Below are 25,247 nucleotides of genomic sequence, written 5' to 3'. Positions count from 1 at the left end.
TTTGTACGCAGGCGCCGCGCGGCAGAGGGGGAATCCCTTTTCCTCGTTGCTAGGAGACGCTCTTGGGCCCAGTCCCAGTAGTTGCAGGCAGGAGGAGTGGCAGGCAGGTTAACGCTGGGGGAGGGGTTAGTTGCTGCCCCCCGCGGGCGTGGGGCTGGGACTGGGCGTTATTTCCAACCCTCTGCTTAGGCACAGGACGTGTTCTCCCCCCTCCCCCCCCCAGGCGCTGCCACGCGGCCAGGTCTCTGCTAGGTGCCAAACAGCCCGTTCTTCTCAACGACACCGCAGTTCATTCGGGAGAAGAGCGCGAATACTGGCTGACAGAGCCACACAGACCCAGGTGGGATCCGCAGAGTCACAGAATCAGCCCCTAGAGTGATCCGGATGGGACTGGAGATCTCAAATACTGCGGTGTAAAGCCTTCCCTGATAAAGCATCAAGCAGCTCTGAGCTAGTCAGGCTGGCAGAGGAGGGGGCTCAGTGGTTCTAAGCACCTCAGGTGACATCCCAGGGGTCCCAACCCTGCCCATCAGGTTAAGACAGACATCTAGCAGGGATGATGTCCTTGGTGCTTGGTCCTGCCCTGAAGGCAGTGGACTAGACTTGATGGCTTCTCAAGGTCCCTTCCAGTTCTACTCTTCTGTGAGCGCACATCTAGTTTACCTGCTTATTCAGATGCCTGGGTGAATGCAGCTTGAAAACAAGATCAGAGTTGAAATATCAGTAAGCAGTGCAGCAGAATAACGCTTATTGAATGATTTTATTTTTGGCTTGGGAATCAGTTAACAGAATTCCATGTTTGAACTCAGAAGAATCATGGCTTTCATTTTACAGACCGACAGCCTGTAAACGCTAACATTTTTGCAGTCTACTGGTGGCAACCTAAAAAGTAATGGACTTTGTTTCCATGGGAACCTACAGAGCTGCACTTTTGAAGAGTCTGGAATTTTATCAGCAAGAGACAGGTTTGTAACAAGGGCCCGATCCTGAGAGATATTGAGCACTTGCAGCTCCAGAGGATGTCCGTGTGAACTGGTAGCTGTCTAGCACTCATCAGCACCACACCTTAAAAGCAGAGGATAAGACACAGAAAAGTACATTTCTCAACTAGAGGCACAAAATGGCTTAGGCAGCTTAATCCCAGAATCAGACCCCACTGTGATTCACAGAATGCCTGCTCAGTTATCACCAAATGCTGTAGGAACCTCAACTCGCTTGACACCTACATGTTTGAAGTTAAATTTCTCTAAGTACCTACATTGCTTCCTCTGAGCATGCACATTGCTGCCCTATGCTGGGCATCTGGATGCATAAATGCTGGAGTGATGCACAAATCATAGGAAAACAAGCATTCTCCCACCTGCTTCAGCTGTAGGGCTTGATCTGGTAACCATGCTCTGAGTCTGGGCCCTACAGGTGAGTTTACACAAAATGCCAGGGAGGGGGAGGAGGTCCTGCTTCATAATCTTTAGCCCAGCAGTTAGGTACTCACTTGGGATGTGGGACACTCCTAATTCATCCCCTCTCATCCCCTAAGGAGAAGGGATTTAAACAGAGGTCTGCTACCTCACAGATGAGTACTTTAATCATGGGACTATGGGATGTCTCATGGGACTTCCTCAGTTTGTCCTGTTGAATCATAGAAATGTAGGTCTGGGGCTCAGGGCAGGGTGTCCCATCTGGCACGAGCATTTCCTCTCCCCCCCTAGCCCACCGGAGTTGTTTAAGGTTCTCCCCCCTCCCCATCCCCTCGGCCCCTCTGGCCAGCAAGGGCGTTTTCTCCTCCCAGTGTCTCCCCTGGCTGCCAGGGGCCCTCTTTCTCCCCAAGCCTCCTCAGGCCACTCAGGGCCTTCCCCCTGCCAAAACTGCAGCCAAAGGCCGGGAGGGGGGGAAGAGTTTGGTGTGAGGAGGCTATTTACTTGGTGTGCTGGCAGGCAAGGTGGCAGAACCCCAACTCTGCTGGCCACTTCCTGGGTGCTATGGCTATCCCCAATGGACACTGCAGAATAGCTCTCTCCTGTGGGCTTGCTGCCCCCAGTGGCCACTCTCATATGTACCTTTGAACAGCAGTCCCTCCATTGCATGTTATGGAAAACTGTCCTTTTCTCAGGGCTTCTGGTTGTCCTGGAACACCAGACCTTCACCTTGCTTTAGGTTAGGAGAAGAGGAAACTGCATGCCAAATTTGGTGGCCCTAACTTACTATTTAGGAGTTCTTGAATAAATGGACTCGCAGACACACACAGAGACAGAAAGACACACACACATTTCATGCAGCACTAATTATGATCATGATAATTTTCTTGTCATTACCATAAGAATTCTAAGCTCGCCACTCTTGTCTCTTACTTTGGAGAAAATGTGCCTATAAAAGTGGGTTATTCATATCAAACTAGTTAAAGACAGTGTTCCAGAAAGGCAGAAGTCTTGGCTTATCTCAGAAGATTTGTTAAGATGAGGCAACTGCCAACAACCAAAGCTTTTCGTGTTCAGTTTCTTTTAGTGATTACTGCAATTTGAAAGAAATTGGTAATCATTTTGCAGGAATGTCCCAGAATGTCTGAAGGTGAAGTTTTTTTGGGATTTAAATAGTATTCCAGATCTATGATCAGCTGATGCCTGTTGTTGACTACAATGTATAATACATGCATATTATTATAGACTGCAAATTCTCTGGCTTCCAGTTAACATCTTATAGTACAGAAGTGCTACATTTCTTGCCTAGCAGACTATTTATCTTATATTTTGCTAAACTAGATCTGACAGTGACTGCATTTTGTACCAAAATGATTTGTCTTGCTATATATTTAGAAATCGATTAGCACACTTTGATATTACTGTACTATAAATAATTGTGAAAGCATTGCTCTCTATTCCATAGTTAAGACTTCAGCTTGGTACATAATCCTGGGCTTCACATGGCACTGCTGCTTTGAAACGTGTGCAGCCCGATATCAGGCTCCCTGCAGCATTTCAAAGCGGCAGCATCGCATGGATCCCAGGATCAGCTGGCCTTGGGCTGCACACAGCGTTTCAAAGTGGCAGCGCCACATGGAGCCTTGGGTCTGGCCCCAGGCTTCCAGCAGCCCTGCCGCTTGAAGTACCCCCTCTTCTTCCTCCTCCCCTTGCTGTCTCTATCTGAGAGAGGCAGCAAGGGGCGGAGGGGGGGAAGCGACTAGTTGACTATCCTGTCGACTAGTCCTTCACATCCCTAATCTTGACTGATCATAATAACAGAATAATGCAGCCTCACTTGTGAGATACTTTTGAATGCCCCACCAAATAAATGAGGTGAGAGGGGAGACCTGCCATGAAGTTGAGACCTACCATGTAACTTTTAGCTTAGTGGTTAGGGGACCTCACTTGTGACTATGGGGAAAGGAAGCCTGACTCCCATTTCAGCATGGGAAAGCCATTACAAAGGCAGGATATGCTAGAGCTCTATAAGCTGTGTGGAGAAGTGAATAAGGACATGCTATTCACTTCTTCACATTAGGGATGTAAGTGACTAGTCACTTCCCTCCTCCCCCTTGCTGCCTCTATCACAAAAAGCCGGCTCCCCCCAGCTCCAGCTCTGTGGGAGGGGGCACAGGTGCAATGGTGGCCAACTTTGAAATGTACACGAGCCCAATGTACAAGAGTCCCTGCTGGGGCTCTTGTACATTTCAAAGTGGAAGCCCTGCATGGAGCCTGAGGTCAGCAGGGACTCTTGTTCATTTCAAAGTTGGAACACAGTGTGGAACCCAGGGCCAGCGGACTCTTGAGCATTTCAGAGGCAGAACGTGCTAGTCCTTATTGACTAATTGAATAGTTCATGGAAATCCCATCGACTATTCGATTAGTTAATCGAAATTTAACATCCCTACTTCACATGACACAAGAGTAAGGGTAATCCGAGCACATGAATGGGCAGTGGATTTAAACCAAACCAAACCAAAGGTGGGACGGGGCGTCTTCTTGCAAGGCACAGTCAGCATGTGGCATTCCTTGCTAGTCAATGTCATGAAGGCCAACCTGTAAGTGGATTCAGTAAAAAAGTGAGCAATTGCATGGCGAATGGCTCCACAAAGGGCTATTAGCCAAGACAGTCAGGGACGAAGTCCTGTGCTCCTCTGTCCATTGCTTTTGAAGCTTCTGGCATTGGCCACTGTTAGAAGATGGGTGACTGAACTAGCAGGATCATTGGTCTGACCCTGTCTGGCCATTTGTACCATCTTAATTTCCCCCTGACTCATGAGAAGGGAGTTTGAAGAGGGTTCATCTGCCGCTCAGGTGAACACTCTAATCAGTGGGTCGTGGGCTACAGTGAGAAGAGCTCCCACAATGTTACCCGCTGAAGCTTTAATTCTACTTTAATTAACTTGTACTGGGGTGAGGTGGTATATGAGGGTCCTTCTCCAGGCCAATGTTGGGGCTTCTCTGGTGTGTTAGGGGAGCTGCTGGATCAAATGCCTGAAAAAGGGTTTGTGGCAAGAGGGATGTGCTGCAGCCCATGTACATGCTTGGGTTCTACAGCTAGCGATGATGATGGATGCTGGAGACCCCTTGAGCTTGCCTGTTGAAGCTGATACACTTTCGTTAAATATTATTTGGGCTTTGGCAACTCTGCGCTTTGTAGTCCAGTGGTTGGACATTGCCCAGCTATGGCCAGGTGGCAGCCTTGTGGTCATGATTAATTTGGTAGTACCAGGTCAGTAATAACCTTGTGGAGCTTTTAAATGCCTGGAATAAAGCCAGGCAATGTGGCCATGGACATTCAGTGCTATGGACTTACGCTGCCAAGCCTAGTGTTGGTATGAAAGAGCCCTCAGGTCCACTGACAGATTCATAGAACTTTCAAGCAAGCCTAAGTTGTTTTAAGGCGTCCCCTGAGAATGAAGCAAAATCTCCCATTTCCAGACAGTTTCAAACTTTCACCTGTTTTGTTTTGATATTGTTGATTCATTCGAAATGAAATGTAAGGTACAATGTGTGTATGTGCAGATGTATATAGTGTATGTGTGCATACACCTTTCCCTACTGAACAAGTATTGGCTTTAGTTCTGGCGTGGTTTGAAGGCTCTTTTACAATGAGATCACAGATTGTAGAAACTCCCATAGTGCTCCTCTAGCATGCTTATACAACGTTTTACCTTATTTATATAAGCTGAAAATCTCTCCTTAGGTAGATGCTGTGATGTTGAAAGAGTAGTTGCCGACTCATGCCAAGGTATTCATGTCTCAGCAGGATACTGTCAGACACATAACTGGAATCTGTCTGTCTCATTTATGGGTTAATACAGTATTGATACAGTAGGATGGGCGCTGGGTTTTGTAGGCAGGGGGAGGCTGAGAATCCCCAAACACAGCCCTTAATTTGTTCCAATGGTTAATTACCCTCACAATTAAAAAGGTACACCTTATTTCCAGTCTAAATTTGTCTAGCTTCAACTTCTAGTTCTTGGATCATGTTACACCTGTCTTTGCTAGACTGAAGAGCCCATTAAATATTTGTCCCCCATGTAGGTACTTATAGACTGTAATCAAGTCACCCCTTAAGATTCTCTTTGTTAAACTAAATAGATTGAGCTCCTTGAATCTGTCACGGTAAGGTGTAATCCTTTAATAATTTTCATGGGTCCTCTTTGAACCCTCTATCAGCATCCTTCCTGAATTGTGGGCAGCAGAATGGGACACAGTATTCCAACAGCAGTTGCATCAATGACAAGTATAAAGGCAAAATATCCTCTCTACACTTACTTGAGAGTCCTATTTTTATGCCTAGCAGTATTGCATTAGCCCTTTTGGTCCCCACATCACACTGGGAGTGCATGTTCAGCTAATTATCCACTATGACCCCCAAATCTTCTTTCAGAGTTACTGCTTCAGATAGAGTTCCCTATCTTGTAAATATGGCCTGCATTCTTTGTTCCCAGATGTATATACCTTTAGTTTTTGTGATTTTAAAACACACATTGTTTGTTGGCTTCCAGTTTACCAAGCAACCCAGATTGCTCTGAATCAGAGGCCTGTCCTCTTCATTATTTATTATTAGAAGATTTACCTGATGTTGCTCTGCTCGTTAACTCCATTAATATTTGTTTTTTGGAAAATAAAATGAACATGTACATATTTCATTTGAATCATTGCTCTGGGGGTAGGGCTGAGGATGAGGAGTTCAGTATGGAGGCTGCCCTGGGGTGTGAGGACAACCCCTGCCTCTCTCACTGCAGTAGTTTGGGGCCAGGTGAGAAGTGCCGCTGCAGCTCCAGTGGGCACAGCCAGGGTAAAGGTGCATGTTCCCCAGCTGGGGCAGGTCCAGGTTTATATGTTCTCTCTGCTCCCCAACCAGAGTTTGAAATGCAGCAAATTGTGCACTTCCCCTCATTCCCTGATGGAGGGGAACAGCCAGAAATGTTCCTGTAGGAATTCAGGGGATGGGGGAGCTTCAGCCCTTCTCCCACCCTCCCTAAAAGATGCCTGAGCGGTGGGAGGCTCAGGGCTGGGGCAGTCCCAGATGGGGTGGTGTCCCCAGACAGCCCTTTTCACCTCTCTGATGACTCTCTCTCTCTTATGTATGGATTTATGAGAAGCAATCCTATTTAAGGCACATCTCATTTTCCTAGCTCAACCAAACCTTTATCTTGCTTTAAGTTACGGTAAGATGAAGCTGTATACTGAATTTGGTGGTCATAGCTCTTACTATTTAGGAGGAGTTCTTGAAAAACAGACAGACGGACCGTTGGATAGATGGACAGATGTTCTCAAATATATAATAGAATATCATCTTTCCCTTTCTTCCATTTGTTATAAATATTTTAAATCTTTTTTATAGCTGCCTCTAAATCAAGTTGTTTTTCTCAAGCAACACAGTCTTCTTCCTCAGTTGTAGGACTGTGGCTTTCTGAGCATTTATTAAGATGTTCTTAAAGTATTCACAATTATTATTCACATTTGTTAATTAAAATCTTCCTTCCAGCTGATTTTGCTCATAAGCTTTCCAGCTTTATGATATTAGCCATTTTAAAGTATCAACTGTATATATTACTGTTCTGACTTGTTTTTCTGTTTGTACATTATACAAGTGATTGAGTCATAATAATGTGTAACTAAGCAAGCAGAAAAATTATAGTTCTGAAATCAGTTCTTTATCTCTTCAGGCAAAATCTAATATAGAATTTCTCAATATGGCTGAAATTCTTTCTTAGTTAAGAAATGGTCATTTATAATGTTTAGAAATTCCAAGAAGACTTGTAATTTCTAAATGGGAAGAAAATGAAAGGGGTAAAATCCTGCCACCTCTGCCTCTGGAGTAGGAGGAAGCAGCAGTATAGTTTTGTTGGAGGAAGGTGAGGAGAATTAAAGGCTTTCCACTCCATCACCATCCATTTTTCTTCCTCTAGAATTGGATGAACCTGCTATTGAAGAGGTAAAGAAGTTATAGTATGTGCTATAGTTACATCAAGATTTTTCCCCTCCACTCTCTGCGGCAGGGGTGTCCAAACTTTTTTCAAAGAGGGCCAGATTTGAAGAAGTGAACATGCGTGAGGGCCGTCCCCGCACTCTCAGCCCCAAGGCGGAGGGCCCGCAGGGTCGGAGGCGGGTGGAGAGCGCAGGGCACGCCGGCCTCACGGTGGCCCGGGGGCAGGGCGAACCCGCAGCCGAGCAGGGGAGCGGGGCTGCGGACGTGCCCTACAGGGCAGGCTCTAGGACCGCGGAGGCCATGGGCGGCGGCGGCGCGGCCGGAAGCGGTGCGCTGGGCGCGCCAGTTCAAAAGAGCGCCGGGGAGCCAGGAGAGGGGGAGGAAGCGGGGGCCGTATTAAATCGGAACACGGGCCGCAATTGGCCCGCGGGCCGGACTTTGGACATGCTTGCTCTGCGGGGAAAAAAAGGAACAGATTTGAGATAGTATAAAGCTAGTAATCCTAGACTGTCTCTGCTTGAAAGGGCAAATCACTGAAAGGTCTAGTCCTGCTCAAATCTTGTCCCTCACTTCTTACCCTGCTTGTAACAGGGGCATTCATAGTCAAACCACTCTAGTTTTGCTCAACAGAAATGCTGTTCCAGAGCTTGGGAACTTGTGTGGCTGCGCACTCTGCACATTCCATTGCCTGGCCCTATCATCTTTCTTCAGCACTTGGCGTAGAGGCTGGGACCCTAGGCTATGTCTAGACTACAATGTTTTGTCAGAAAAATGGCTGTTTTTCTGACAAAACTTGAGTTACATCCACACTGAAAACACATTCTTTTGATAGTAAATTGAAAGAACAGAGGGCTTTTTGCGCAATTGGTAATCCTCATTCTACGAGGAAGAAGCCTTTTTGCAAAAGAACTGTTTCGCAAAAATGCGTGTGTGGACGGGGAAGAGGGAGTTTTTTCGGAAGAAGAGGAATGAGGAAAAAGCACAGGTGTCCCAATGGCCATTCTGTCCATAGCAATCACTGCTTACAGGCAGTCTGAACACTATCTTTTGAAAAAGCGCATCGCTTTTTCGATACGCTTTTGCAGTGTGGACACTTTGTTGTGCATGAAGAAGCTTCTTGCGCAAGAAGCCTGTAGTCTAGACGTAGCTCTAGTGAGGCCTGAATGTCCATATGAACTCTTGTAGTTTTCCCAGGGTTCATAAAATTAGGGCTGCAGCTTTGATTTTTCTGGTGGACCATCTGTAGGTGTCTATTTTGTATCTATGGGAAGATACAAAAGCAAGTTTAGCTATAATGTCTCCCAGCAGTACATTTTACAATCCCTCTGGCAATGGTTGTTTTTGAAGCTGCCAATCCTTTTTTCATTGCACAAATGACATTTGATTTTTCCTAATGTATATTTGCCAAAGAACTCGTTAAGTCTCTCTCTCTGCTACCTATGCAGTTCCATTCCTTTAGTGATTTTGGATTTGGATGAAATGTGGTAGGATGATCACCTGGTTGCTATGGAAATCCACACTGGTTTTTTGGAACAAATTTGTATAATGTTTTCCTTGTGCACTTATCAGCACTACCTTCTAATGGGAAATGCTGGTATTTCGTTGGCCATGTTTTGTGTGAACTGACGGTAATGAGTGAAGCTCTTGGATCATAAAGTGCAATAGCTGGATGCAAGGGTTCAGCTGGGATTTAATAAAGGATTTCAGGACAAGATCGAGTTTCTGAGGAGAACTAATAACCACCTTTCAGTTTTCAGTACTCATCCGGTCCTGTGTTGTTTCAGGACACACAGATGAATCCATAAGGATCAGCCTTCTTATTTTGTGTAGCTTTGAAGTTGTATTTGGCCTGCAGAGCAGACTAACGTCCAATTTCTCATCCAAACCTTCCTATAAGGAGTAGAAAATTACTGGTATGAAATCTTGTTTTTGGATCTACGTGCCCAAAACTTTCATCTAAAAAAATGGATTTACTAGCTGTAAGGCCAATGAAGTGTCAATGAGTTAATTAGCATGATCAATTTCTCAGAAATTGAATAGACGGGAACCGCTTTTAGAAGGAATTCTTAACTGGCCCTGGTGCTAAGCAGGATGTCTTCCATTGGGGTCAGTGGGGTTATATCTGTGAACAGTTGTTGCACGTGAGGAGACTCAATCCCAAACCTGTAGTATTATTACATATTGACCAGGGAGTGTGTGGTAAAGTTCTTTCTTCCAGAATGGAACTCTGCCCAGGCACTGCCAAAACTGCTCCAGGCTGCATAAAGCATAGTTTGCATCTTTCAGCCAAAGCAAGGGGCAAGGACAGTATGTCTGTGTCCTGTATACAGCTTGGTCTTGTTTGGAAATGAGACAGAATTTCTGTAATGCAATGAGGGATTCCATTAATGTGATGAATGGCTACTGGGAAACTGCTCTTGTTTTAAAGTGGAGTAAGTGGCACCTTTTCCCGCACAGGATGTCTGACATAATCCCTATTTCTCTGCACATGCAAAAGCAAACTGTTTGTAATTCTGATTAACAGGAAGGCAGCCTGTTGGTTTTATTCTGTTCTGAGGGAATCAGAAAGTATCAGAGGCTCTATGTAAAAGTTACATCTAGTTTGCCTATACTTAGGTATCATTTGAATAAACAAGTGCTCTGCATCTCATTTTAATTACGTACTATCAGTGTCTTGGGACCATCTTGGGAAATGGGGATGAGCAAGAGAGAGCTTATGGAGACAGTTTAATCTTGAAAATAATTGGAAATATTAGAAAAATTGAAGGTCTCATTTAAAGCTGTTTTCAGACTATCTAGTTCTAGATGAGTCTGGGATGTATGACTCCTTTTTCAACTGGTTAACCTTCTTTTGCACAGTTTCTCCAGTGTGCTGGATGTAAACTCTTTTTCCTTGTATTTCAGGTATACATTTAATCTCCATTATAATATAAGAAATTATACAGACCCAGGAAAATTAAATTAAGAAATATGCCAGGATAATCCTGTTTTATATTCCTGTTTGAGGTCCTGGGGACCCTAAGTGCTGTATCTTATCGATATATAACACCAACCACAATACAAAATTTCAATGCTAGATGGAACACATAGGCTACGTCTACACTGGCCCCTTTTTCGGAAGGGGCATGCTAATTTTGAAAGTGGGAATAGGGAAATCCGCGGGGGATTTAAATATCCCCCGCGGATTTAAATAAACATGTCCGCCGCTTTTTTTCCGGCTTGGGGAAAAGCCGGAAAAAAAGCATCTAGACTGGCCCGATCCTCCGGAATAAAGCCCTATTCCGGAGGATCTCTTATTCCTACTTTGAAGTAGGAATAGGGATTTATTCCGGAGGATCGGGCCAGTCTAGATTTCCCTATTCCCACTTTCAAAATTAGCATGCCCCTTCCGAAAAAGGGGCCAGTGTAGACGTAGCCATAGTGTTTAGCATTTTTCCACTATCAAAATTTCAGACTGTGGGAAGACTGAGATTCACTAGCCTCTCTGCTCTCCTGTGAAACATCAAGAAATATCCAAAGTGGAATGAAAGAAGGGAGGCTAGTGGAATACCCATCGGTACCACACATTCCAAAGAACCCCAGTGACTGTCAAGGAAGTAACTCCCTTTTCTTCAAGTGGCAGTCCCTATGGGTTTTCCACTGTGATGGACTCATGAGCAGTGCTCAGAGAGCAGGTAGGGTTGCCAGATGGTTTCAACAGAAATACCGGACACACTTGACTTTACATCACAATCCACATTACATCTTATTTAGAAAATACCGGACATTTGTATTTTCTCATTTATATTTTCTCAATTTGTTTCCCGAACAGAAAGCTCAAATATTGGACTGTCCAGTTCAAAACCGAACACCTGGCAACCCTAAGAGGAGGAGAGTGTGAAGAGCTATGCTGCACCACGGACCACTGGATCACTGCTTCAAAGGATGTCTATGGAAGAAGCTAACACCATAGTGCAATGCCTACTAATGGCATATGCAGAGCACCAAGTCACCATGCTACAATTTTCTACGAGTGACACCCTGAACAGATGCCACCAGAGCTAGCTTATGCTCTGGCCAAGAAGGCTTCTACACTTAGTTGGGGGAATAATTTCCTTTTGTTCATAACAAAGCAGGATGCAACCCAAAATCTTGAGATGCTTTGCAATGAGATTGTGTCCCCTTTCATCCATTAGCAACAGAAATATCAGTTTTGGGGATTTTCTAAAGGAATTGGTAGGTAGAAAGCCAGAGCTGGATGGACATTGAGAGAATGAAGCTTCTTCTCCTTTCTGGTGATTTGAGCTTTGGGATACAAGACAGGTAAATATAGTTTGATTCAGATGGACTTTTTTTGAATGAATTTGTGATATCTTAAAAACACCTTGTTTTTATGGAACACCAGGAGTGCCCCAAACTCACCTTCTCTCCATGTGGAGGTGATGCCATCAGGAAAGCTACTTTTGTAGATAGAGGGAGAAGGGAGCAGGAGGCCAGAGGCACAGGATGCTGTTTCTGTTGAGGTGGTTTGTAGTTCTTTCTTCAGAGTACTGGATATAAATACCCAAGGAAAAGAGGATTGCACAAGAGGGTAAAACAACTGGTCTGATTTTTTTTTTTTGGGGCTAAGCAGAGAGTTGCCATCGAGAGGGAGGTCTTTCATGTAGCTTGAACTTCCTTGGGAAAACCCGAGGAGTGCAGCCATGAAACCCACCTCATGTCAACTGCAGACATCCTGGATTGGGAGGTTGTGTCCACTCCATCCAACAATGCCTGTAGGACGACTTGCCATCAACCTTCCTTCATCATGCAGAGCCTGCAACTGAGGCCTGAATTCCTGTGGGAGCTTGTTAGGAAATTCAATCTATTTTCATTAATAAAGTTATATTTAGACATCAGTGCCTGCTAATACGCTCTAAGAAACTGTAGGTTGGTAAACAAGAAGCTGTTTCTTCTGAGAGGATCCAATTTTTGTAGGAAGAAATTGATCTGAACTGATGCAGTGTATTGTGATCAGTGATTGCTTAGACAACACAGAAATTCAAGGTGGAGATGGAAAACAATAATGGAAAAAGTGCTTTTTCTTCAACCTTTTTGGAGGCAGGACGCAAGTGGCTGGAGTGTTCCAACTGCTTTGACCATTTCCAGTGTGGCTTCATTGATTGGGGCACCACCTTGCTAAGGCCTGCAAAATGGACATCTTGTGGGTAGAGTCCTGAAGAGTCTCCAGGGCAATTTGAAGAAGCTCTGCAATCCTCCTCAGGAGGTCCTGAAACTGTTTGTAATCTTCTGGTTGCAATGCTGAGATGGGTGCCACTGCCTTGTGAGTAGTTGATGTAGACAGAGTCGCAGGGGTTGCTTGAGTTTTTCCTCTTATCTCATGGCACTGCTGAGGGAGCCAAAGTGCTTCTCTGTGAGGGTATCTCCGTCAAACTCCTGCCCAGAGTCCTTGAAATGAGGAAAGCTTAAGAAATGACTTTGTGTGGGGGATGAGGGTAGGACACTCATCCATCCTGAGCCATAGGGTGCAGTCTCCCAACCCTGGCCTCAAGTCTCACTAATGTACCCCAGACCCACAAGTGGTGCGAGGTTCAGGTTTGTTTTCTATTTCTAATCTTCTTCTATCAGCTATTTTGACTGAATCTGTCGTCTCATAGTTGTTCCCTAGAGCATTGCTATGCTGACACAAACACCACCAGGTTCCACGGAAAAGAAGGAATGTTTGAAATAATGAGCATAGCTCCAAATCATAGGCTGATGAAAGGCTTACACAGTCACTGAACATCAAATATCGAATGGAGAGACCCAGGGCTAAAAATACTAATAAAACAGTAGCCTGCCACAGTACAATGCTACCACCACCACCAACAAAAAGTGCCCAGAAAAAAGACTTTGTGGGGGAGGAGGATGACTGTCGCCACTTCACTGAATTAATCAGCACGACATTCTGCTGCAGGGGAAATGGACTAAAATTCTGTGATGCTGAATACTGTCCAGAGTTATTTCATCTACTGTGCTAATTAGCCTGCTGGTTCATTACTGGTCCTGCTGGACTCTGTAAACGTTTCATGATGACTTAGAAGGCAAAGATTGGGCCACATCTTACCCCAGGGTGGACGAGCCAGGTCTGCACCGGCTGAAGAGATGGGCACTAAGCGAGCCATAGTAACTAGGAATAGTAACTGCTGCTAGGCAGTGTGAGCAGCAGCCTCTAGCCACCAGTGAACTGGTGTCAGGGCACTGCCTAGCAGCATGGTCTGAGAGCTGTCGATGAAGTACCTGACAGTGTGGTCCCTGAAGGGCCAAGGAAGCCATAGGGAAGGATTAGGGGAACTAGTCCAGTTCATACCTGGGGGAGGAGGGGAAGAGCAGCCCAACGGGAGGCAGATATGGCTGTGCTGGAAGAGGCCTTATGGAGACGGTGATGTGATGAGCAGCAGCCCCAGGATGGGGTGGGGAGTACAGATTGCAGCAGTTGGGAACAAGAATGACAACCAGCCCTGCAGTGCTCTCCTTTTTGAATTTGCTCTTGGCCAGTTTGTTGTTTCTCCTGGTCCCAATTTTCTAGGCCTGGCTTTGGAGGCTCAGCTGCCTGGCCTCCCCTCTGTAGCCAGCTTTCAATTGCTTCTCATATAACAACCTTTTAGTCAGTTCTTATTGCTGGTCACTATGTAGAGCATTTAGTGCTTCCTATGGGTAAGCTGCAGTCCTAGGACCTTGCCTCTCACAGGGCCCAGTCATCATCCTCAAGGTCACGCATCGTACGGCACAGAGACCAGGAGCATCCAGTAAGGAGACAGCAGGTGTGCTACACTGTACAGCAATGTAACAAATGTTACTCTACCTTCTGTGTGTGTGGTATAGGCAAGAGTGCTTATACTATCAACTCAGGCAACTAGGGGAGGTTTGGGTACCAACCTTAAATAATTCAAAATTGGATGAGTTTTTCAAACACAAAACCTCACCGCCACTGCCTGCCCGTGAGTGACAGAATTGTACCCTATGCTCGGGGGGCCCTCTGAGAGCTCAACTTGCTGAAGCTGAAGAACTTTTAATTAAATCCCAGAGCTGAACCTAAAGTGAGGCAATTACAATCCTGAAATGTGGCGTTAGTCACCCTGCCCTAGTCCCTTAACAGCTTTGCATAAGGGTCAGGGTAGTATAAAGGGTACTACAAGCAAGAGTTCCAGCCATGGGAGGGTTCTGTCTGCCAGCAGAGAACAAGCCCTGGTGTAGGGAGTGGGGTGGGGTGGGGGAAATCACACAATTCTGTGGGGCTTCCAGGCAGCACTATGGCCTTGGGAAATTATTGTAATATAGCCAACTACCCAGGGATGGCTGACATGCTGAGGGTGGGGGAATCCCCTGCGCATCCCAGGGCTGGAAGGCAGGATAGTGGCTAAAAGCCACCATAGCTTTTCCTGCCAATACACATCTGTGAAGGGTGTGGGCACCTCTTTGAGACAGCGCACAAGTGCAGCCTCAGTAGGGTGGATTGCTCACCTCATGCGTGCGTCCCAGGACAGGGAGCTCTACAACACATCCTTTTGGGCCGGAGCCAATTATGCCGATGTCTTTCTGGCATCTTCTCAGCCATCTTCGTTGGCATTGCTCCACACAGGACTATGGGGGTGGCTATTTGAAAATAACAAGATGGGAACCACCACAAGCTGCACGCATTTTGAATTAAGAAGAGAAAACCATTTAGTTTTTTTAAATGCCCCACAGACATACGTGTAATTACCATAGGATCTGTCCTTTTGGGAGCTCTGTGTAGTTTGCTACTCCCACAAACAGGGTAAAACAATCAGGTTTGTTAATGTTGTACTGTGGCAAAAGCCACTTGCCCAGTCAGCCGCCCCCACACATATTATCACATTAAAAAATCTCTGTAGCAATGGGTATTTAAGGGTCTGGAGTGCTGCTAGGTATGCACTTAGATAATGTGGCCTATGCTCGGCATTAGAAATGTTCATCACAAAGGGCCTATAGACCACAACTTCTTTGGAGGTTCAAGGATGTCAGGCTTTGGCTGGGCAACTTTTACCTTAGCTGCCTCCTGCTGTTAGTGCTGGATTTATGCACAAGATAAGTAAGCGACAGCTCAGGGCCTCAGAATGGGGGGGGGGAGGCTCTAAACACAAAAAAATCACTAGTTTTTAGGTGCATCCTCGCCTATGTACTGGTACATATGCAAATATAAAACCTTATGATTGCTAGTTGCAGTGTTAGAATAATACACATTTGGTAATGCTATGGGGGCTCGTAAATGTGACATAATTTAGGGCAGGAATGGGGAACCTGTAGCCCTTGGCTTGTCTTGATCTGGCCTCTGAGGCTTGGGGGCTACTCCCCCCCCCCCACAGCATTGAGGAGCCTGTTCTGGAACTCTAGCCCCCCTCCCCCCACTACCTCACTGTGGGGCTGAGCACACAAAATCTCCTTGTCTGGGGGTCAGTGGCCCCCCCTCTGCCCCAGAAAAGGTTTCCCCAACCCTGGTTTAGGTCTTCAGCATGTCTTAATCTGGCCCTTCCTGCTGTGCTTATGTTTTCTGGCAGGTGCCTAAGTACAGTGCCCAGCCCATAGATGTGTATTATAGCCCTGCTTCTGCAAAGGAATCAGTCAGTAATGGCCCCTTATGCCCACAGCAAGTTTTTGTTGACTTCTTTGGCAGTACAAGCCTATGCTTATGAAGCCCTTTGGAGGCTCAGGCATATAGGTTTGCACCTAAGTCAGCAGGGCTCTTCCCTGCGGATGGGAAGGAGAGTAAGAGTCTGTGATTGTAGATTCCAGGATTGGGGAGGGGGGGCATTTTTAAAAATGTTATCTTCCTCCTGCTTCATCACTTTGGCTAAGTTATTTCAAGTAGCATGAAATTAATATAAGTTTGGGGGCATGGAGGGAGAAGAAACATAGAAGTCACTGACAGGATTTTTTTTAAATCTTTTAATTAATTAGTTTTGCCAAACAGATAATGGATTCTGAAATTCATTTGCTAAAAAGTTTCCACGTGAATGCCATACTCGCCTGACACAAAGAATGCCTTTGTGATAGCCGGTACCATCAGCTTATGGCAACAGTTGAAAATAACATTTTAATTTTGTATGCAACAATGTAAACTTCAAAAATAGTAAACTAACTTTTTTTGTTCCTTTTTACATAGCATGTGGTCTATCACAGATAGAAATTTAATGGCGAAACTAAATCGCGTAAGTAAACATCTGGTGCTTACAAGTTTCATAAAAAGGTGTTAGATTACATTTGATGTAAATATTGTACAGTTCTTTTTAAAACTCACAACTGTAGAGTAAAAGCAACTGGCATTTCACCTCGTTAGTACTGTACCGTACACCGTGAACCATATTCTCTAGTCTTGGCTCTGTCAGCTTCCTTGTTCATTTTATTGTAAGGAAGACTGCTATACATATAGCCTACTTATCCTCTTACTCACACTAAATCAAGAGTAACTCCACATGGGGATAAAATCTGTGCAAGTGAGTAGAGAATCAGGCCCACAGAGCATGAACTTGCCATCTCCGAGCACCCTAAATTCCCATTGAAATCTATGACTCATATCGTGGGCAGTCATTGACTTCACTGGCATGATTTTGTGCAAGAACTCTTGCAGAAGAGTTCTTGTGCAAAAACTCTTCCAGAAGAGAGTGTCTACACTGGCATGTGCCTTTGTGCAAGAGATGTGCTTTTGCACAAGAGCATCCATGTCAGTGTAGATGCTCTCTTGCACAAGAAAGCTCTGATGGCCATTTTAACCATAGGGATTTCTTGCGCAAGAAATTCATGTTGCCTGTCTACACTGGCCTCTTGCGCAAAAACAGTTGTGCAAGAGGGCTTATTCCTGAGCGAGAGCATCATATTTCTTGCGCAAGAAGCACTGATTTCATACATTAGAACTTCAGTGTACTTGCGCAAGAACACGCGGCCAGTGTAGACAGGCAGCAAGTTTTTGCGCAAGAGTGGCCACTTTTGTGCAAGATCGTTCCAGTGTAGACACAGTCCGGGAGTTTTGGACACACAAGGGTCCCCTGCATTGTAAAATGACACAAGTTCCTTGCAGTGTGACCTGGTTCTATGCGGATAAAGACTAGGATTCTGTAGAAGGCACTGTATTTCTCTTGCATGATCTTAAACGTGGAGTGCAGTCATGTGCAATATCAGGAGACTGGGCTCTAGACTGCTTCTCCTATATTACTTGAGTACAAGCCTTGGAGCACGTTAACCTCGCTTTTGCCCTGGCACAAAGTGCACTTATCTTCACGGAGCAGTTTCCTAATATCCCTCTCTCACCTCTCCTCAAAAGATTTGCTTTTGGTTCTTTGAAAACTTTAAAAGTTAAGAGTATAGTGCTAGTAGAAAATAAACATATGATGTAGCATAGCATTTGCTCATTTTAAATCACAGTGTGGGATTCCTCATTCAGTTTCTAATGTTTTAAACATCTGCCCTGCTTCTCATGAAAATTGATCTTTAAAATTATATAAGCAAAGTTAATTTGACTATACATTACATTCATTGAAAAAGAGGGATGAGGTTCTTGTTTTGATTTTTTTAAAGTGGTATTTCTAAGTGAAAGGTCTGATGTGAAAAAGTGCAAGCAAATTGGACATGCCAAAACTTGATGCCATAGACTGTATCATATCAAAACTGTACAGGTGTATGTACACTATATGGGACATGTGTGCTTTGCAAGAAAAGACCCTTGAATCGTAACATACAATGTTAATCACAGAGTTTCCATAAAAATAACATTAATGAGCAAAGGATGACATGGAAGGACGAGTTCTCCTGCTTTTGCTCTGCAGTCCTGAAACAATGTCTCCATTCCCCTCGGGGAGCTCCTCCTTCTTCCGCACTTTCAGGCGAGTGAGGAGTTTCATTAGCCAGACGTCCCATTCCTCTGGTAGAAGCAGGAGGAGAAAGCCCAGACCAATGATGACAATGGCAATTACACGGACACTGTTGAAGACAATTTCACTCGTGTAGTGATCAACAACTGTATGAAACATTGAACTGATGTTATTAAAAGGGACATGCCATTGACAAAGCATCTCTCTCTCTCTCTAAGACACACACCCCACCCCTGTAGTACATTGCATGCAGAGAAGCAGCAAAGGGCAGGCTTTTAATGTAGGTGGAGTCTCTCTTGCCTGGAGCAAGTGGCCTTCTGAACATGTATCATTGCAGAAGGTCTATAGCTCTCCCTGTCAGTTTAACCTGGACATTCAGGCTATGTCTAGACTACAGAGTTTTGTCAGAAAAATGGCCATTTTTCCTACAAAACTTGAGTTACGTCCATACTGCAAGCGCATTCTTTCGACAGTAAATTGAAAGAACAGAGGGCTTTTTGTGCAATTGGTAATCGTCAGTCTATGAGGAAGAAGCCTTTCTGTGAAAGAGCTCTTTCGGAAAAAGGTGTGTGTGGATGGGAAAGAGGGAGTTTTTTTGGAAGAAGAGGGAAGAGGAAAACGCACAGGTGGCCTGGTGTCCATTCTATCCATAGCAATCACTGCTTACATGCGAGATAGCTTCGAAAAAGCAGATCACTTTTTCGATGCGCTTTTGCAGTGTGAACGCTCTCTTTTGCAAGAAGTTTTTGCAGAAGAGCTCCTCCGAAAAAAGCTTCTTGCGCAAGAAGTCTGTAGTCTAGATGTAGCCTCAGTGAGCCCAGATTACAGAATTTGCCTTAAATATAGAAAGGTGTGCCATCTGGCATGCCATCTCTCATCCTGCACACTGCCCAGTACTGGCCTGTGGCTATTTAAAGGTCCTGCTGCCCTTCCTTGCTCTCCTGCCGCCACAACTGAAGTGTGCATCTCTTTCACTTCCCAAACCTGGTGCTGTTGAGTAAGGGTAAAAAGAAGCAAAAGTGTTCTTAACTCAGACTACCTAAGTGTTAGCTAACTGAGGTTAAAACAGCAGTTACAACACAGCAATGCAGCTTTTAGCTTGGGTTAGCAGCTTGAATTCAGCCTATATAGGGATCCTCTGGGAGGAACACAAACTTCCAACACTTGTTAAAAACTGACTTGCTTTCACTGCTGCTTTAACCTGAGTTAAGAACAAACCTTTTTGCAGGGCAGCTGTACCCTAAGACTCCCAAAATGTGCTGAGCTCTAGAGGTTCTTTTATCTGGATTATTCGTTACAGCAAGATTAGGTGTTCACTTTCATTAAGTGTAGATAGCCTTGCACTCGGATTAAATGGCAAAAGACACTGCATAAGCAGAATGTTCATTAGTTCCAAGGAAAGCTATCAGAATAGGGCTCTTTTACTTCCCAGCTGTGACTTTTAAGATGGTCATTTGCTGGTGTCCAGGGTTGGGTGGAGAGGGGGGTATGAGCCTGAGCCCGTTCCCTGTATTTCCTCCTCAAAGGCAGTGTTGAGTGGCCACTGGCAACTGTCGTCCTTAGATTCTGGCTGTGACCCAGACCCCTTTGCACTGATCTCTGCAGTGCCCCTTGGAAAGCATCACAGGAGGAAGCACAAAAGATGCCAGGATAGTGCTGCACTGGGCCCGTGTGTGACTGTGCAGCTCTGACATATAAAGATTTGCTCTGACCATGGTACAGTAGCTCACACTGACATAGTGCCTTGCAGTAGACATGCTCAAATTGGCATGCTAAGACAGGCATTAGAGAAATAAGAAAGTGCCCTCCAGGGATCAAGTGACTTGCCCTAGGACACACAATGAGTCAGTAGCTGAACTGGGAGTAGAACCTAAGGTTCTTAACTCACAAGGCCTTCTGCTCATCAGCAAATCACATTATCTTACTATGCAATCCAGTTTGCAGCACAACACATTGTAGTAAAGAGTTCCTGTAATTACAAAACTATGGCTGAAGCTGGAGTAGATTGCCTTTTCACTGGAGAGAACCACACTTAGTTTCTTAAGTCCCCACTGGAAAATGTTTGCTTCAAATTTTATTGTCCCTAAAAGTTACTTTTACACATAAGTTTTAAATGCCAAAGCCTCCCTTAGCCTCCCTAGTATTCCCAGCCTCACTTCAAAGTGCCTGTGGCATGGTGGTGGTTCTTCCCCCTTCCTGTGTATTTGCAGAAAGTGTTCTTGCAGAGGACCTGGGGTAGTCCTGCTGTGTGGGAGACGACAGGGCAGTAATGAGCACCCACTGGATTGGCACTTCACATCTTCTCCTCTTCTTCCTGGCACAGCTGTGCACTGGGGAGAGGTGGTTTGGGCCTTCGCTGCCTCAAGCCATACACAAGTCTGTGATAGGTAGCTTATAGGAGAGGGTAGGGTAGTTAACCACATCTGGTGATTAAATGCTCTCATGAGTGCTGATGTCAGGCAGAGAAGTGATTCTGCATTACCTTGAGCAATGAGACATGGGGAAAAGAATAAATGTATCTGAAAGGAGCCTGAGTTTTCCCAAAGGCCCAGGGCCCACTAAAGAAGTGTATGTGAGAGACAGAGAGTGGGTCTACACGTAGGCTGTGTCTAGACTGGCAAGCTTTTTCCGCAAAATCATCTGCTTTTGCGGAAAAACTTGCCAGCTGTCTACACTGGCCGCTTGAATTTCCGCAAAAGCACTGACGATCTCATGTAAGATTGTCAGTGCTTTTGCGGAAATACTATGCTGCTCCCGTTCGGGCAAAAGTCTTTTTCCGAAAGACTTTTGAGCAAAAGGGCCAGTGTAGACAGCAGAGATTTGTTTTCCGCAGAAAAGCCCGGATCGCGAAAATGGCGATTGGGGCTTTTTTGCGGAAAAGCGCGTCTAGATTGGCCACGGACGCTTTTCCGCAAAAAGTGCTTTTGCGGAAAAGCATCCTGCCAATCTAGATGCGCTTTTCCAAAAATGCTTTTAACGGAAAACTTTTCTGTTAAAAGCATTTCCGGAAAATCATGCCAGTGTAGACGTAGCCACAGAGTATGGCATTGGAAGTCTACGCTGGTGCCCCCAACCATTGTCCCCTCTATGGAGAGCCAAGAGGAGAGAGGGAATGGATGAAGGACAGGCACATTGGATTCTGAATCAGGGAAAAAACAACAAGGAGTCCAGTGGCACTTTAAGATTAACACATTTATTAGGGCATAAGTTTTCTCTCATGCAAGCTTATGCCCTAATACATCTCTTAGTCTTTAAAGTGCCACTAGACTCCTCCTTGTTTTTGCTGAAACAAACTAACACAGCTACCTCTCTGAAACCTGAATCAGAGAAGCAGCTGGCAGGGTCTCCCTTTCCCATGGATGGGAGCGTTTATTTTTTTCCTCTTTCCTTTTGTAACCCTGGAAGTGGAGGGGAAACTTGCTGGGTGACACATTCTCCTGCAGAAGAAAGGAGGCACAGGCTGACAGAGAATTCCCAGTTTGGACAATTCTCCCATTATGTGCTGGTGCCTCTGCCTACTGGCAGGGAAGTTCAAAGCCCCATAAATAGAGCTAGTTGAAAGTCCCCTTACCACATGTTTTTTTTTTCCAATGCAAATATTGCACTGACATTTTTTGTTTCATTCAAAAATTTCAATACTTTTTTAAAAGCTAAAAATAATTTTGTGTTATTTTTGTTGAAAATTCAGATTTTTTCCATTTCTTTAGAACATTTTCAGAGAAAATACCATTTTCTGACCAGCTCTCCCCTTAAACTCCCAGGCCAGTTTCTGTGGCTGCTCTTACTTATTCTGAAGTCTTGTTTGAGAGTGACTATAAGTTAAAATTGTCAGAAAAATTTAGCAGCCCATGCCAAAAATCTACCATAATGACTGAGGATGTTAAACACCAGTGCATCAGGCTGAAGTATCACTACTTCATAGTACTGAAACTAGGAGTGGAGCTGGAGGGCTGCAGCACCCTTTGACTTGAAGTGTTTCTATTACATACACAGGTTTTACAGTTTGGTTGAATAGCTCTCAGCACCAAAATTGTTCCAGGATCTCTGATACTATTATACATCTCTCAGCATGATTTCTCAGAATTTCATTGTGAAATGTAATATGATTGGTCTAAATATGTTTAGCATTAGATACATTCCCTTGAACTGGTGAAGAATACAATCAGCAATACATTTCTTCAGCTATTAGTTTTCATCCAATCACAAGGATGACTGACTTCAAATCAAGTTTCTTTTTCACACAAATCTTTTTCAACACAAATCAAGTATCCTATCTTCTTTGGAAGGTCTATATTTTGAAGAACAATATATAAAACAGGAAAATATACACTGCTTTAACCAGTTTGTTCTCTGCTCTTTCCGTGCGTGTGGCTACAAAACATCATTTTATTCAACTCTGATGATAAGCTGTTAGTTTGTAGTTATGTTAACTGTTTAAACGTTAAAAAAGCTTTGTATATATTGTAAATACAAAAAGGAAGTTAAAAATTCTTACTTGCATTGACAGGTACGCTGAGTACAATTCCAAGAGATATCAAGGTAGGATATGTAATAGCAATTCCAAAATTTAATAGAATATTGAATGCTGAAGAAAGAAAAAGAACTTTTATTTTTAGATACACATTTCTTGTGAAATCAAGCTTAGCTTATTTTTTACAATATACAGAGATTTTAATCTTAAGTATTTAATGGTACATTTCCCTCTCCATATGTGGTAGACCCAGACTTCAGGTAATTGCTGCTAGTATTTCTGAAAGTAACCTGTACACAGAGGTCTCTATGGGCACGTCTACATTAGGAAATTATTTTGAAATAACTTATTTTGAAATAATAACTCACAATATAACTATTTCAAAATAGTGTGTCCACACTACAGGGAAACCTCAAAATTAGTCCGATGCAGGCTCCCTTCATGTGGATGCACTACCTTGACTTAGAGCCCCTGGAAGCACTAAGGAGTAATTACTTTGAATGACTCTGGGGAGTAGTTATTTCAAAATAGCAGCCGTGGAGCGGCCAACACTACTGCTATTTCAAAATAACTATTTCAGAATAAACATTATTCCTCCTGGAAAGCAGGAGTTATTTTGAAATAACCAGACCCTTATTTCAAAATAACAGGTTTGGTAGTGTGGATGTTCTGTGTATTATTTAGAAATAAGGTGAAAGTGTAGACCAAGGCTATCTTGCAATCTGATCTGCCTGGGCAGACCCTTGAGCCAATGGGAGGCTCTCTGACTTCAACAGGACTCAGTTGACAGGGATCCAATTGCAGGATCAGTGCCATACAGATCAGAATATGTCCCATATCACACAGCAGTGTTCAATAACACAACTATATCCCATGACAGCCCCCATTCCATATGATTATACATTCTGTCTTCCCATTTTAAAATTGAATGTCTTCATCTGGGAAATCGTGGGCAAAACAAGCATTTGTGTCCAGGCATTTTTGCCTAACAGCTGCCTGTGGATGACGCCTGAACATATTTTAAATCTAACCTTGATGATATTCAAGCTGTTTGATAAACAGCATTTCTTTTTAATAGAGAGCATAATAACTAAAATAGGAGTTTTTATGACAAATAAACAGCTATTGGGGAATCAACTTCATCCCTGGTCTTATTTTACTAAAGTCAGTAAGGCCACGTCACAGGGAGCGGAACAGTCTGACCCACATTGCATGGTCAAATTCTATTCTAGAAATGACTGTTTTCATTGATGTGACACTTTCCAACTGAAAGGACACTAACATGCTTTTACAAATTCCAGGCCAAATTCTACATGCTTTGTTCATATAAAACACCTATTGTCTTAGTTTAATAACTAAAATGCAACCACTGCTGTAGTGGAACATGGTAGCTGTTAGAAAGCACACAGAACACCACTATAATCTGGGACAAGGAAGGGAAAATAATATCTCCAACTGATACATTTTAGCTGGCAGAATGTAATTATCCAAACTAGAATCTGGCCATAGCACCAGGGTTAATACTTTTAATTTAGCAAAGAGTTGCACAACCTCTTTAATGCTCACATGTAGTCAAGGCTTTTGTTTTACATCTCACCCACAAATCATTCTTTCAGTAGCACAGTACAGCCCTGACAGTAAGCAATATCCCCAACAATAATCACAGGATTCTACCCTATATTTATAGTCATGTACAAGGCCCTCTGGATGATTTCTCAAGCTAAACTTTGGGAGCAGAAAAAAAAAAGGAAAAAAAATCTACATAATTTCAGAAATATCTAAATGTCCATTAGGCAATATAACTCATCAGGGGTGTTATGAATGTATAGTATTTACTTACTCAATAAGAGAATTGCAAATCCGCAAAGGTTCCCCCAAGGAATAACATCAAAAGAGCTCCAGTATTCCACTTTGGTAAAATACAGAATGACGGGAATACAGGTGATGAAAAGGACGTTGAAGACACTTAACACAGACAAGAATAAGGCAGCTTCTCCAAATTTAGCACTGCCCAGGAGAAGTTTGAACAAAACCTGCAAGAGAAACAATAAGTGGATTTGCTTTAACTCAAAAACATGCCTGGTCAGCTGACCCTTTTCCACTCTAGCAATATACTAATGCAAGGATTATGTCTGCTGCTGCTACCACTAATGCAGCATAAAATATGTACGTGGAGGAGCAATTTTTATCCTGCAAAACAGGAAGGAATTACACAAGAAGTTTCTGGAGAGGCATTTGACTTCCTCAACACATTCCCTTTAAACCTGTTTTTTCTTTGTAACATTCTCTTTAGAAAAAGAAAAAATAAAACTCTAAGGGATGTGATGGCAATTCAGCTTCTGTGCCTCTTCCACACCAATCATCTTTGCTTCCAATCACCTGCCAATCAGAATGCCAATTGTGGCAGTGGAGTCTATGACGTAAATTTTCTTCTCTGCTAGGAACTCAATGACAAACCACTCACTGAGTGGTTGGCAACAGTCTTCACTCACCTAGCATGTGTGCGAACTCTCTCTAAATCCTATTGCTCA

The 25,247-nt window shown here is 44.0% G+C and overlaps 1 protein-coding gene and 1 long non-coding RNA gene across 6 annotated transcripts in view; one reads left to right on the top strand and one right to left on the bottom strand.

Moving 5' to 3' along the window:
* The first annotated feature begins 9 nt into the window (after positions 1-9).
* Positions 10-22,814, top strand: LOC142827970 (uncharacterized). 3 transcript variants are annotated; one of them, XR_012902805.1, is made up of 4 exons: positions 14-965; positions 11,213-11,703; positions 16,544-16,589; positions 22,753-22,814. It is a non-coding gene; the product is annotated as an uncharacterized LOC142827970 (long non-coding RNA). The 3 variants fall into 3 exon arrangements; XR_012902804.1 differs by having other exon boundaries at positions 10-965; positions 11,213-16,589; positions 22,753-22,768; XR_012902803.1 differs by lacking the exons at positions 16,544-16,589; positions 22,753-22,814 and having other exon boundaries at positions 156-1,416; positions 11,213-16,538.
* SLC35F3 (solute carrier family 35 member F3) overlaps positions 18,147-25,247 on the bottom strand; it is a 249,677-nt gene continuing 242,576 nt past the window's right edge. For 2 of the 3 annotated variants that reach the window (XM_025184108.2, XM_075924761.1), the window contains 3 exons: positions 24,557-24,749; positions 22,741-22,830; positions 18,147-18,391 (listed from right to left, as the gene is read on the bottom strand). In XM_025184108.2, the coding sequence (XP_025039893.1) occupies positions 18,147-18,391; positions 22,741-22,830; positions 24,557-24,749 (528 nt within the window). The remainder of the gene's footprint in view (positions 18,392-22,740; positions 22,831-24,556; positions 24,750-25,247) is intronic. The other variant, XM_075924762.1, reaches the window with a different exon arrangement.

The sequence above is a fragment of the Pelodiscus sinensis genome, chromosome 3 (assembly GCF_049634645.1).
Source record: "Pelodiscus sinensis isolate JC-2024 chromosome 3, ASM4963464v1, whole genome shotgun sequence".
Lineage (NCBI taxonomy): Eukaryota > Metazoa > Chordata > Testudines > Trionychidae > Pelodiscus > Pelodiscus sinensis.
The sequence above is the reverse complement of the archived record's forward strand: the minus strand, read 5'-3'. Positions and strand labels throughout refer to the sequence as shown.